The 12,998-nt window shown below is 48.7% G+C and overlaps 2 protein-coding genes across 4 annotated transcripts in view; one reads left to right on the plus strand and one right to left on the minus strand.

Moving 5' to 3' along the window:
- GNG4 (G protein subunit gamma 4) overlaps positions 1–6,131 on the minus strand; it is a 72,639-nt gene extending 66,508 nt beyond the window's left edge. Inside the window, exon 1 of one of the 3 annotated variants that reach the window (XM_053910209.1) lies at positions 6,113–6,131. The gene's annotated coding sequence lies outside the window, so the exon portion shown is untranslated. Of the gene's footprint in view, positions 1–4,972; positions 5,153–5,239; positions 5,547–6,112 lie in introns of those variants that run through there. The other 2 variants (XM_053910210.1, XM_019418950.2) reach the window with 2 other exon arrangements.
- LOC128779082 (collagen alpha-1(I) chain) lies at positions 4,783–7,314 on the plus strand. The gene is made up of 3 exons (XM_053910179.1): positions 4,783–5,755; positions 6,176–6,352; positions 7,181–7,314. Exons 1-3 carry the CDS (start codon positions 4,783–4,785, stop codon positions 7,312–7,314), a joined length of 1,284 nt encoding a protein of 427 aa, XP_053766154.1.
- Positions 7,315–12,998: the final 5,684 nt, after the last annotated feature.

Here is a 12,998-nt window from a genome sequence, read left to right on the forward strand (position 1 = left end):
GGTAAATAAACATCTCCAGAGCCCTGGAGCCCCATGGTTGTAAGTGAAGTTCACCGGGGTTCAGGGAAAACAGAATGTTCCCCAAATTAATGAACAGAAACTAAAACCAAATAGGGATTCTCATGCTTGTTCGGCATAACACAGGATTGGGACTCCAGCCTCCACCAAGGAAAGGTCCCGCTGGCAATCTTGAAGGAGGTTCAGATCATACCACCCCCAAATGTGCCACTTTGGCATAAGGGCTGTTTTGAGCGGAAGGCAATTAAGAAACAGCAGACACAGAAGGAATTCTCTGGCCTCGCCCTTTCCACCTAAAAGCAAGACATGCATTTCCTTTTGTGAAGGTGTTCTTGCCTTCTATCTCCCACACTAGAAGGAAGAAAATCACCATTATCACTGGAGAGATAACGTTGGCACCAAGATGGATCAGCACAAGGAAATCTTGCTAAAGTAACTCTTATCTTCTGTAAGTTTTCTCCATGTATTTATCTTCCCACAATTTACTGCCCCTAGAACCCCTAGCCCCTTTTTTTCCTTTGTCTTGTCACTTTCCCATAACTCATCTCCCTTTGTTAAAATAGTATATATAAGCTCTCAGGCCTAACTGCTTCTTCCGGTTTTCTCTTCTTTCCTGTGAAGCTCCTGTGTGCACGTAGAACAAACTGTTTCTCCCATTAATTTGGCTCTTTTCTCCTGTTAATCTCTCCTGTTGTCAGTTTAATTCACAGGCCCCAGTCACTAAATCTAAAAGGCTGGAGGAAAAGCTTTTTTTTCCTTCTGGCCATATTAGAATGGGTTCTGCTGTTGGACCTGGAAAGCAGACCCTGCTGTATGAGGAGTGTGCAGTGGGGTAGTCAGCAAATGCAGGCTGCCCCAGCCTATATGCTGCCAGATCTCTGTCCCCGCTGCGTCCAACATCCCAGGGACCAAGGATGAAGCACTATCGCCCACTGTCTGCCATCCCTGTCTCTGCCTCTCCAACAGTTTCCAGAACCTGAGCCACAGAGCCGGCTGGGCCACTGCTGAGGCCACCTCCAGCAACTTCCATACCCTGCTCTGCTTTCTACCCTCTTGCAATATTGCAAAAGCAACATTCCCTTGCTTTTTCCTTTCTGTTTCAAATTCCATTTCTCCTACTTGGACCCTCACTCTCACACAGTGCTTTTGGTAAAGATCTCTCAATTTTAATATTTGTGTGATAACCATAAGTAAATACAGTCGAATTTGGGTGGTAGGCCTATGGCGACACATATATTTTTCATATCAACACCTTGTGCTGTGGTTGTAAAGATGTTCTAATATGAATTTTGGAAGCAATATAAATGTTTCCCTTTTTCCTACTGCTATCTCCCTGCCCCTCTTCCTTTGGTGGTGACCCTAGGCAAGGGGTAGAAGAGAAGCCCCCACAGTAGCAAATTAGACATGAAAGCCAGGAGGAAACACAGGCATTAAGGAGAACTGCAGACAAGCACAAACCAGGTGCGGGTTAGTAGACCCAGGGTGGTTGCTCGTGTTGTGCACGCGATCACTGGCGGGGGAACCCACCTGGCCCCAGCGGGATGCTTACAGCATTTCTTCTACCTCTTCTTCCTCAGCCTCACAGCACACACCCCGCTAGGGCGAGCCAACCCAGCCACCCAGGGTGAAATGGTTAGAGAAATCCAAGAGAGGAAGAAATCCGCTCTTTTGTCAAGAGAGCGCATGCGTCGTCCCTGGGCGTGGCTCTCTCCACGCACACCACCATTTCTTCTCTTCCAGTGGTCTCAACGGCTCCCCCTTCGTATTTGTATAAGCTTTTCCTTGGTCACCACCACCCACCGAACCCCCTGCCATAACACTCCTGGACAGTTTTTGTTTGTTTTGCTAAAGAGAAACCTTGCGGGTATGGCGAGAAGGTTACATGAGATCATCCGTGTGACTCAGGGACTCGAAGCCTGGTCCGCCCTCCCTCCACCCCGCGGCCCGCTAACCTGGGCTCCCTCCCCGGGGATCGCCCTCTGAGGTTGGGCCATTGGTGACTTGCTTGCAGACACGCGGGAACCTCAAGGCTTCGGGGACCGGTGGCTTCTCCACAGCCACATATATGTCCTCACTCCGCCCAGGGCAGCAGAACCCACGCCACAAGCCCCCGTGTGGGAAACACAGCCGCACTCCCCCATCCCCGCAAGGCCTGCCATTTGTCCGCTGGTTTACACGAGGAAAACTGGGTGCACACCCCCTGCCATTTAACCTAACAAAAGCTCCTTGACAATTAAAGTGATTTGGAATGCTTCAGCTAGCTTACTGAACAGATCCCCTCTTAAGTACCCATTGTTTTCTCTGCAGTGAGTTTTTTTTTTTTTTTCCTTTCAGCAGTAATTCTTGCCTCTACTTCCTTCCTAAATGGAAATTGCATTTGCATTTTTCACTGATGATAATTTAAGTTATCTGGTTTATTCTTCATATGGTTGTAACCAACTGGTTAAAATCTTACAGGAGTATTATGCTAGTTTCTATATTATAATTGGCCTCCCTGTTTCTCTTTTCTGACACTCAGTTAGCTTCTCTGATTTTCAGTTAAAATACCCTTGCTGGCCACTGTTAAGAGGATGTTTTTGTAGTATTCCTGGTGTATCAAAGAAGTTAAATTTCAGGGCGCCTGGGTGGCTCAAGAGGTCGTTCTGACACTTCATTTCAGCTCAGGCCGTGATCTCGAGTTCGAGATCCCGCATCGGGCTCTGCACTGACAGCCTGCTTGGGATTCTCTCTCTCCTCTCTCTCCCTCTCCCTCTGCCCCTCCCCTACTCTCTTTCTCTCATAATAAACAAACAAACAAACAAACAAACAAACAAACTTTAAAAAAAGTTATATGTCAGTTCCTGGTTTAAGAAAACCCAACAAATCATCTCTCTAGCTTTGTGATAATAAGTCTCTTTATGTCTATCATGTTTATTTACCAATGAAAATACCAAATCAAGGAGGGGGAAATCTGGGCGATTAGAGAATAGAATATGCTCCTAAGGGTATTCTGAGAACAAACCAGGTAATATCTTAAAGACACTGTTTCAAACTTCCATGAAGAAAAAGGGCAATTTGCTGACATGCGTTGTTGCATCATTAGGCATTCTCCCCTTTTCACGTAGAACGAAAATGAGTCAAGGTAAGAAAAATGTGATCGTGAGACATGCCTGCAGATACAGAAGAGTGGTTTGTCTTGCAGAGTTCTGTCTTAGCCATGTGGCTGTCTTCCTCACGAAGCAATAGTTGTGTAGTGGTGACAGTGGTGGGGAGAAGTGGCATGATGCATCATCAGTCCTGAAGCCCCACCCCGACCTCCCGGGACAGCTATGGGGCACTTGCCACCCCAGGGCCCAGGGGGACGACAGGGCCCGAGTGCCCACCTAACGTTCTGCCGCTCCAAAGAATGTGCTGAGATATGAGCAGCTTTGGAGACTGCCACTTTAGCTTTAAAAGCTGTAAAGTGCGTATGGGAAAAGCTTTTTCCTGGTTTCTCTGCTGTCTACTTGCACGAGAAATGTCACAGGCAAATGCCAAGCCAATCACCGGACTACTGGGAATGAGCCTTTTGCTGTGCTAGTTCTCAGCCAGCCAGACTTCATCCACAGGTTCCCTTTGGGCAATTTTATTTTAAGGAGGGTGAGGATTGGAGCCCTGTGCTGGCAAAGGAGCCAAGAGGAAGTCCATCCTCCTAAATAGTTATTTCAGCTTAATAACGCTGAGGTGAGACGCCCGGTTAACCAGCAGAGCATCACAATAAACCCTGTACTTACATTAACCCCTACAACATATTAAGTGCTATATCCATCTTTTACCCAGACTGATAACCTAGTCAACTCCACGCTCCAAAACTAATTCATAGTTTACGTCGTGTGTCTCAGGACCGAAAAAGGCTTTCCACTGAACATCTCAGTTGTTCCCACACTAAGCGTGTTGCAGGGAACAGGGCCAGATCAGATGGCCGTGTGCCTCCCTTCCCCCGCAGCATGCGAAAATCAGGAAAAAGATTTCCCCAGAGCACCAAGGAGCCAGCCACAGAGCCCGGGGCCCCTCGCTGCTGCTCTGAGGCATTTACCGCTGAATTCTCCTGTCCCACTGTGGGAAGGAGGCCTCCCAGTGAGGACTCATGAGCAGATGACAGGACTGACACGGTTTAATGGGCAACACCAGCGCAGCCCAGGAGGCCTTCTGCTGGGACTGAAAAGGGCGGGCGCTGTGCCAGCCTGTACAGTCCTAGGAGCTAACGGAACGAGACGAGGATCGGCAGCGGTGGGGAGCTGGGAAGAGGGTGGGAGACCCGGCGCCCATGATCCACTTTATCACTCGGTCAAACTTTAACATTTTTGAATTTCCTAACACCCTAGCCCAAAATACACGGAAATAAGCAAATCCTCCCAAATGAAGAAGTCTTCTCCAGCCACACCTCTGCCCGGCCCCCCCCCCCCCCCCCCCCGCCTCACTCTCCCGTTATTATTTCTAAGGCAATTCAAACATTAAACCAAAGCTCCCCCAAGGCCGCTGTGCGCGCGCGCTGCGGGCGCAGCCCGTTTCAGCACCAGCCTCGGGGGACAGACGCCATAAGGGAGGGGAAAACCAAACCCTCGTCTGGTCTACTGTCACCACCAGAACTGCTCTGGGGACAGGTGTCCCAGGGTACTGCGAAATCATGAGGGCTTCTTTAGGCACTTCACAAATAAAACATTTCCACAAATAAAACGACCAACTAGCCGCTCCAGCCCTTCCACTGCGGTCCTCTTCAACGGGGGGGACGTCCCTGCCCGGAGAATGGCAAGCGTTCGTGACCTACATATGGAAAAGGGGTCTCGGGGAGCCTCCCCCCGCCTCAAGCCCCAGAGATCGGGAGACCCCGGGCACCGGGAGACCTCCCGTAAGCGTTCGGAGCGGTCTGTCCAAACCTGCGCTCGGGTTTGCCAAGGGCCCGGCCGAGGGTCGTGGGTTCGAGGGGCGCGCTCACCTGCCGGCGCCCCGCCGACGCCCACCTGCGCGGCAGCGCGAAGGCCGGCTCGCTGCGGGCGGCCAAGAGAAGCAAGGTATTCGTTTCGCGTGCTGCCACGGACGGCAGGACCACACACGCACCGAACCGCGTCTTCAGTTGCAGAGACTTTCCCGCCCGAGTTGCCTTCTGGCTTCTGGCTCGCCCCGGGCTCGCCGGAGCCGGGGCCGTGCCGTCCCTTCGCCGCAGACGCACCGGGCCCGGCCCGCCGGCGGGGCGCCCACTTACCCGGAGCCGGACGCGCGGGCCGAGGGCGCCGCTCACGCGCGGGCTTTGTCTCCGGCGCGGTGCTCGCGGGGGGCGGCCAGAGCGCGCGGCATCGCTCCTCGGCCGGGCGCGGGGCTGGGCGGGCGGGTGGGCTCCGGCTCCGGCTCCGCGCCCCGGCGCCCGCGCGCCTCGGCGCTCGCGGGCTCGCGGTGGAAAGGCGCGCCCCGCACCGCCCCCGGGGTCTCCGGGCCGCGTCAGCAGCCCCGCCCGGACAGGGGAGGCTGGGGGCGGGGGGGCAGGGGGGCGAGGCCGTGCCCCGCGCGCGAGGGAAGTCACCCAGACCCAAAGTACTTCGGCCCGCTCACACCCGCCGTGCGGGGCTCCCGGGGCGCGTCCGGGTGCGGTGGGGTGCGGAGCGCCAGACCCCCGGACCCCGGCCGCCCTCCCGGCACGGTGGTCACGCCCACTCCGCGGCAGGGTCTCGCCCGGCGCCCGGGAGGGGCCGGGAAATCCCGCCCGCCGCCGCCGACGTCACTGGTGCGTCACCGGGGCTCCCGCGCCAGGGCTCCGCGCACTCCCCGCGCCCCCCGCCCCGCCGCGCTCGCCCCCCGCCCGCTCGCGCGCCCCCGGCCGGGCCCAGCACTGCGCCCGGAGCGCGCGCGTCGCCTGGGGGGGGGGGGGGGGGAGGGGCTGGGGGGGCGGGGCTGTGGCCGTGGGGTCGCGGTCCTCGCGGGGTTCCGGCACCTGAACCCCCGCGTCCGCCTCCCGGCCTGGAGGGTTAGTTCCGGGGACCAGCCAGGCTGGGCGCGGCCAGTTTCCATCCGTCCCCAAAGAATCCGTAATATGCCTCCCAGCCCCCCAATGGAGGGCAGTGAGTGGAGAAACGCTTGATACCTGCGAAAATTCACAGGGCATTGTCTCCCTTTCCGGGCGCAGGGTAACGCTGACGTCGCTAAGTGACGGGGAACGAAGGGCCCGCCGAGGCAGCCCACCCTTTGGGGACTGAGGGCGAGCCGCGGGCAGCCCGCATCCCGGCCGGCGGCCAGGAAGGCGGGAACGACTTCCCGGTGTTCGTGGAGAGCAGAAGCGGTTCCCGCGGGGAAATCCAGGGCGACCCCTCGTTCCTTTTGAACTGTAAGCGTTTTGCGGTAGAGCTTTTTTAAGCCTCTTAATTATTATAGCCCTCCACCTCTGGGGGGAAAACAGCGTAGTTGCCGTCCATTTTCCGACTGCTGGTGAAATTACGCAAAACGTTTGGAACAGAGAAGCAACAAAGATTTCCTTGGTAGGACGAGGAGGCCGATGTTAGTTCTTTTGTAAAAACTATATAAAATCATGGCTGACAATTAGGAAATAAGTCTTGCAAATCTGCCTTCGCCGCGCTCACCCACCAAACAGCAGCCACTCCTTGATGTAAATGACACCAGATCACTTGTTTCTTAGATCTCTGATCCCCACTGACTTGACATTTGCCCCAGACAAATGTGCGGCTTTGCTGACTCCGAGTGTCTGACAGAACGCGAATGCAGAGTTCAGAGGTGCCCACCTGGGGCCCGCGAACATCTCGCAGCTTTTTTTTCACAGCTTGCAAGTGCCCATATGAGGCACAGAATCGAACGATGGTAAAAATGACTAAGCCTGTAAATGCACCTACAGCACTGACCTTTTTTTTTTTTTTCTTAAGTGAGAAAAGGTATATGGGTACTGCATTTAAAATTCAACAAATCGAAAACTGTACTATTTCCACCCCCACGTTTATTTCTCCTGCATTTCTCGCCTCGACAGCACGTCCTGCCCCCGCCCCGCCCAGGTGGTTGGCTAAGGCAGAATCCTGGTTTCCTATCTTCCCAACCCGCATCTCGACCAATCCGAAGGCATCAGTTGTAAGGGAAAGCAAGATCGACACTTCCCGGTACCTCCCTTCCTTGTTTATCTTTCTAATTGATTACACCATCCCTTAAGGCTGGAGTATGCCCATTTTAAAGAAAAGGAAGAGAGTCAGTGGTTCCAGAGTGGATCCCAAGACCAGCATCAATGGCATCACCTGGGAACTTGTTAGAAATGCCAATTGTCAGGACCCACCCCAGCCCTCCTGAATTACAAACTCTGCCCAGCAATCTGCTTTAAGCCCTCAGGGGAATTCTGATTCTGGCCCTCCTTGTTTATCACCTGAGACTACTGTAATCACCTACCATCTGGTTCTAGGACCCTGGACCCCCCACTTCCTTTCTCCCAGCTAACAGTCCTTGTTCTCAACTCTGTTGTCTGATGCCAATATGGAGGCGGCAGATTTCTTAGACTGGTGTTTACATGGTGTACCTTTCCCCATCCTTTTACGTTTAACCTGTGTCTTTATTCGTAAAGTAGGATCTCTATTCTTGAAGACAACACAGAGTTGGATCTTGTTTTGTAATTCAGCCTGACAAACTGAGCCTTTTCTTTTTATTAAAAAAATTGTTTTTAACATTTATTTATTTTTGACACAGAGAGACAGAGTGTGAGGGGAGGGGCAGAGAGAGAGAGAGAGAGAGAGAGAGAGAGAGGCAGACACAGAATCCGAGGCAGGCTCCAGGCTCTGAGCTGTCGGCACAGAGCCTGATGTGGGGCTTGAACTCGTGAACCGCAAGACCATGACCTGAGCTGAAGTCTGACGCCCGACCGACTGAGCCACCCAGGTGCCCCTAGATTTTTCTTCAAATCCTTGAGCATTTGGAACGGGTTTATAATAGCTATTTTAATATGCTTAGAGGAATTATATCATTTCCTTCCTTTCTTGATATAGTCCTGTCAAATGAGTTTTCTCCTGTTTTATGTCACATATCCCTCTTTCTTGGCATGTTTAGTAATTTTTAAATTGGATGCTAGACATTGTAAATGTATGCTGTTGTATGCCTAGATTTTGTTGCTTTAAAGAATAGGGATTTTTTTTTTTTTTTCTGGTAGCCAGCTAAATTGCTTACCCATGATCCTTTGATATTTTCTCTAAAGACTTTTAACCTTTATTCTATGACTCTTCTGGGGTCTTCTTTGCATACCTTTATGTTCAGTGAACTCTTCCCCTCTGATTGGTCAGAACTGAAATGTCTCCCCGCCCACTATGAGCTCTGGGAATTGATCAGCTTGTAGCTCCCTGGTCAGCCTTTGCTCAGAGCAAAAGTATTCAGCCAGAGCCTCCACCTGGTTCTTCTTGTCTGGGTGCCTTCTTTGGGCCACTCTGTGTCACAAACTCCAGTTTCTCAGCCTTGCAAGTGCTAACCTCTGTCTCTTCTTCTCAGCAAGACTTCTTTCTAGGCCCTTCTTAGGAACCCCGCCCCCATGGCTGCTAAGTGCCCTCTGGCAGGAGGCTGAGGCAGCCTCTGTCCCAGGGATCACAGTCCTGTGCTGCTTGTATTTCACGCTTTGACAACCATGGTTTCTTGTACTATATCCAGTTTCCAGTTGTGTAGGAGGGCAGGGTGAGTCTGATCCCATTTTTCCCCGAAGTGCACGGAAGCAGGAGTTCTCGGCCTGTCGTTTGAGTTCATTCCCCCATCTCTTCACTTTTGCCTTTTGTCTCTGATGCTTTCCTTCAGCCTTGGCTTCCTTCCATCCTGGGCCAAGTCTAGAAGTTTTCTCTTTTCTTCATGATTTGACTAAATCATTGCTATCTTTGAGGAACCTGATCTAACTGCTCCTCACATCCCAATCTTGTCATTCTGATATGAAGAAGCCTCTACTGGAAAATTTACTTTATTGTATCCTAATCCTTCCTTCCCTCAGCCCTCATCTCCTTTCCCCTCCTTTCCTTTCTTTCTAAATCTCTCTCTCTACTGCCCTACTCATTCTTTGAGAGCAGATCTTATACATCTTTGTGTCTGCTATATTGTAGAGGCTCAAAAAATGTTAAATGAAACCCCATGTTTAATGGGACGTCAAGAAAATCCATGTGTTTATTCATTTGCTTAATTTTCAATATTTTTAAGGATCTGGCAAAGGCGATGTGGTGTAGGCAGAGGCAATTTAGGAGGAAAATTACAAAAAGCCTTAGCTTTTGAACATTATTCCTGAATAAAAAGTTTGTAAGGATCAACTAACTGATAGAGTGATCATTAAAAACTGCAACGTTAGTCTGATATGGGGAAATTAAAAGGATTACCAGATTGAAAGTCGGCTTGCTTCTGGCACAGTTCATCCCTGAGTGATAACCACATTTTTGGTCTCTCATAGGCATCTAAGTTAGCTTTTTTTGGTGGCTCCATAAGGACCTGTTGTAATCCTGGAATGTCCATGTGTGTACAACCTTGTCATTCTTATCCTATTTGTATAAGAATTATCCTGAGATGAACATAGAACTGCGATCTACAAAAGCCGAGGGCAAGAAAGGAAGTGAGACACTCTTTAGGGGAAGTCAAGTAAGTTCACTCCAAGGCAAGGAGCTCCTTAGCAAAGAAGAAACTTGAGGAAAGTGTGAAAGTGAAGATAATCCAAGTGTGGGCTTCATATTCTGTGGAAGACATGATCCAAAGATAAGGAAAGGCAACCTAGGACTTGGTAGGTTGAGTTGGGAAGTTTTCTTAAAAACAAGCATAGAAACAAACAAATGTGACACATACTGTCTATCTGTGCACCTACCCATCCCCTTGGCCATCCACCTCCCCCCCACCTCCCACTCCATCCATCCATCCATCCATCCATCCATCCGTCCGTCCTTTTCTAGCATGCACCTACCCTACCCTATTTCAATGATACTATAAATCGCCCAAAATATTTAAAAATTCCTCTTTTGGAATTACCTGCAGAATCCCAATTTTTTTGTGTGTGTTACCTTGTAATTGTGCTTTGTTTTCAACTAAGGCAGTTATCAAATATTTAATTTATCTGATTCAGCTCTGGATGACTTTTGGTTGTTTTTTAAATGTTTATTTTATTTTGAGAGAGAAAGAGAGCACATGTGCATGAGCAGGGGAGGGGCAGAAGAGGGAGACAGAGAATCCCAAGCAGGCCCTACACAGGGCTTGATCTCACGACCTTGAGATCATGACCTGAGCTGACATCAAGGGTCAGATGTCAACCGACTGAGCTACCCAGGTGCCCCTAGTTATTTTCAAAACTTACGCATGTTCGTAGGAGAAAGATTTCTCAACATTGAGTATATTCCAAATAGTCAACTGTAATAACTGAAAGAAATCATTCCCGGTAGGAAGTAAAGCAGTGGGGAAGAGGGTGGCTCACATGATAAGCACCAGGATCAGTGAGGCAGAACCGTAGCAGATGATGCTGACTCTGAGGGCCAAGGAGCATGGGTGTGTGTAAATACGCACCTGGTAGAAAGGGCTGTGGAAGACACCTGTTCTTTCCATCTCACTACAGGCTGTGAAACATGAGACCTCACAACTCTGTTCTCCAGACCATCCTGGGAAATAAAATAGATGTCTAATTCTTACGTAACCAGGAGTACACGAGTAGGTTTTACTTTCATTTATAATAAAGTATCTATAGAAATCTTGTAATGATATTAGCTAATTAACCATTTGTGTTTAGGTCCTATCAACAAATCTGAAAATGATTGCTTGATTTTTCCTAAAATCTCAGAAAAGATAGTTTTTATTTATTTCTTTTGAGAGAGAGAGAAAACGGATAGTTTTTATTATTTATTTCTTTTGAGCGAGAGAGAGAGAGAGCGTGACCAGAGGAAGGGCAGAGAGAGAGGGAGAGAATCCCAAGCAGGCTCTGCACAGTGCAGAGCCTGACATGGGGCTTGATCTCACAAACCGTGAGATCATGTCCTGAGCCAAAATCGAGAGTCAGATGTTTAACCTACTGAGCCACCCAGGCACCACAAGATTTTTTTTTTTTTTAATTCTTGATGCTTGAACCTGGATTCCAAGGATTTTTAAAGCTCTTTTAACTAAATTAAAATCTGGGAATGAAAAAATGGTTTATTGTTATCAGCCCTCAAAAGTTTTGGCAAGACAAGTTTAATTCACTTTGGAAAGGAGCCCAACGTTGCCACAAAGCAATCTTTTCCAACCTCATCTCTCATTAACTTTGTTCATGAGAGGAGAAACAAGCTTAGCATTTGAGCGAGAATATTAAAGCCCAGCCTCAAATAATCATCTAGTCGTTTTGACCTCAAAGGACACGTTGCATTATTTAATTTCTCTCAAACAGCTGAGTTGCAAGCCAGTGTCCCCAAAGTGGCAGGATATATTTTTCTGTTCAGGCCATATAACACACAATAAAATTAATAGCACCTCCTTCCCAGCTCATTGGACGTTCAAGTGTATATATTTCATATTGGCAAATATAGCTGCTTTTTTTTTTTTTTTTAATCGTGGAGATTAAATTGGACATAACCTGGGGGAAGTATCTGATAAATATTGTCAACACTCCATGTGATGCTTCAAAATGCCAGTTTGTGCCAAACCTAAAACCTCTTTTGCCTCTGACCTTAATCTTGACTTGTTATTTCAAATGGCCATCTACTCCCCTCACTCCAACTGTTGATGCTTTTTGGTTGATTTTCCTAGTTAAAGGTTTTAAGCCTGTAAAGTTTTGAAGTGCTTTGGCTTCATGGTATATGGAGTGTTATCCTGAGAAGGGGAAGATATTGAAAAATAATGCAGCTGTCCAAGAATTAGGACATATTGGGAACAAATGGGGACATGTTGGCCCCAATTTGGGATAGCTGAAGGGTAATCAGCAAAGTAAGGGTAATGTGAATAATCCAAGAACTCCATAATACTTTCAATCTCCAAGTGTTAGGCAATTGAATTTCTTTCCTCCTTACTCACTTTTGTAAACATTGACTTTATGACTCTTTAATTTTTGACACTTTAATTACAGCGTGTCTTGGCGTGGATCTCTTTGGATTCATCTTATTTGGAAGTCTTTGGCCTTTCTGGGTTTCAATGTCTGTTTCCTTCCCCAGGTTAGGGAAGTTTTCAGCCATTATTTCTTCAGACAAGTATTCTGCCCTGTTCTCTCTCTCTTCTTCTGGGATCCCTATAATGTGAACGTTGGTCTGCTTGATGTTGTCCTATGTGCCACTTAACCTATCTTTACTTTTTATTTTTCTGCTCTCATCAGGTGAGTTTCCCTGCCCTATCTTTGAGTTCACCAATCCTTTCATCTACTGATCCTTTCTTGCTCTCCATCAAGTCAGCTATTAAACCCTTTTATTCTATTTTTCAGTTCAGTTATTGTATTCTTCAGCTCTGTCATTTCTGTTTGGTGCATCCTTACATTTTCCTTCTCTTTGTTAAAATTCTCACTTTGTTCATGCCTTGTTCTCTCGACTGTGGTGAGCATCTTTATAGCCATTTTTCTTTTTGAACTCTTTAGCAGGTAAACCACTTATCTCTGTTTCATTGAAGTATTTTTCTAAGGTTTTCTCTTGTTCTTTCATTTGGAACATATTCCTATGTTTCTTCATTTTCTTGGACTTGAAATTTTTTTAATGTTTATTTTGAGAGAGAGAGAGAGTGCATGAGCGAGGGAGGGGCAGAGAGAGAGAGGGAGACACAGAAGCCGAAACAGGCTCCAGGCTGAGCTGTCAGCACAGAGCCGATGCAGGGCTTGAACTCACGAACCATGAGATCATGACCTGAGCTGAAGTCAGATGCTTAACTGACTGAGTCACCCAGGTGCCCCGTTTTCTTGGACTTTCTATGCATTAAATAAAACAGCCAACTCTCTCAGTCTTGAAGGAGTGGCCTTCTTCTGTAGGAGCTGAACCTTATTGTTCACCCCACCCCCCCCCCCCAGCTCTTGGTTGCGTCTCAAAAGTTTGTGATTATCT

This window comes from Panthera pardus, unplaced genomic scaffold (assembly GCF_024362965.1).
Source record: "Panthera pardus isolate Hobbes unplaced genomic scaffold, ASM2436296v1 HiC_scaffold_22, whole genome shotgun sequence".
Classification (NCBI taxonomy): domain Eukaryota; kingdom Metazoa; phylum Chordata; class Mammalia; order Carnivora; family Felidae; genus Panthera; species Panthera pardus.

Bases quoted from the DNA above. Each gene is read 5' to 3' on its own strand.
- LOC128779082 (XM_053910179.1), top strand. From the start codon at position 4,783: ATGGCAAGCGTTCGTGACCTACATATGGAAAAGGGGTCTCGGGGAGCC. The intron at 5,756-6,175 runs GTGCGTCACCGG...GACGTCGCTAAG, and splicing joins CGCCGCCGCCGACGTCACTG to TGACGGGGAACGAAGGGCCC. The intron at 6,353-7,180 runs GTAAGCGTTTTG...CCATCCCTTAAG, and splicing joins CCCCTCGTTCCTTTTGAACT to GCTGGAGTATGCCCATTTTA.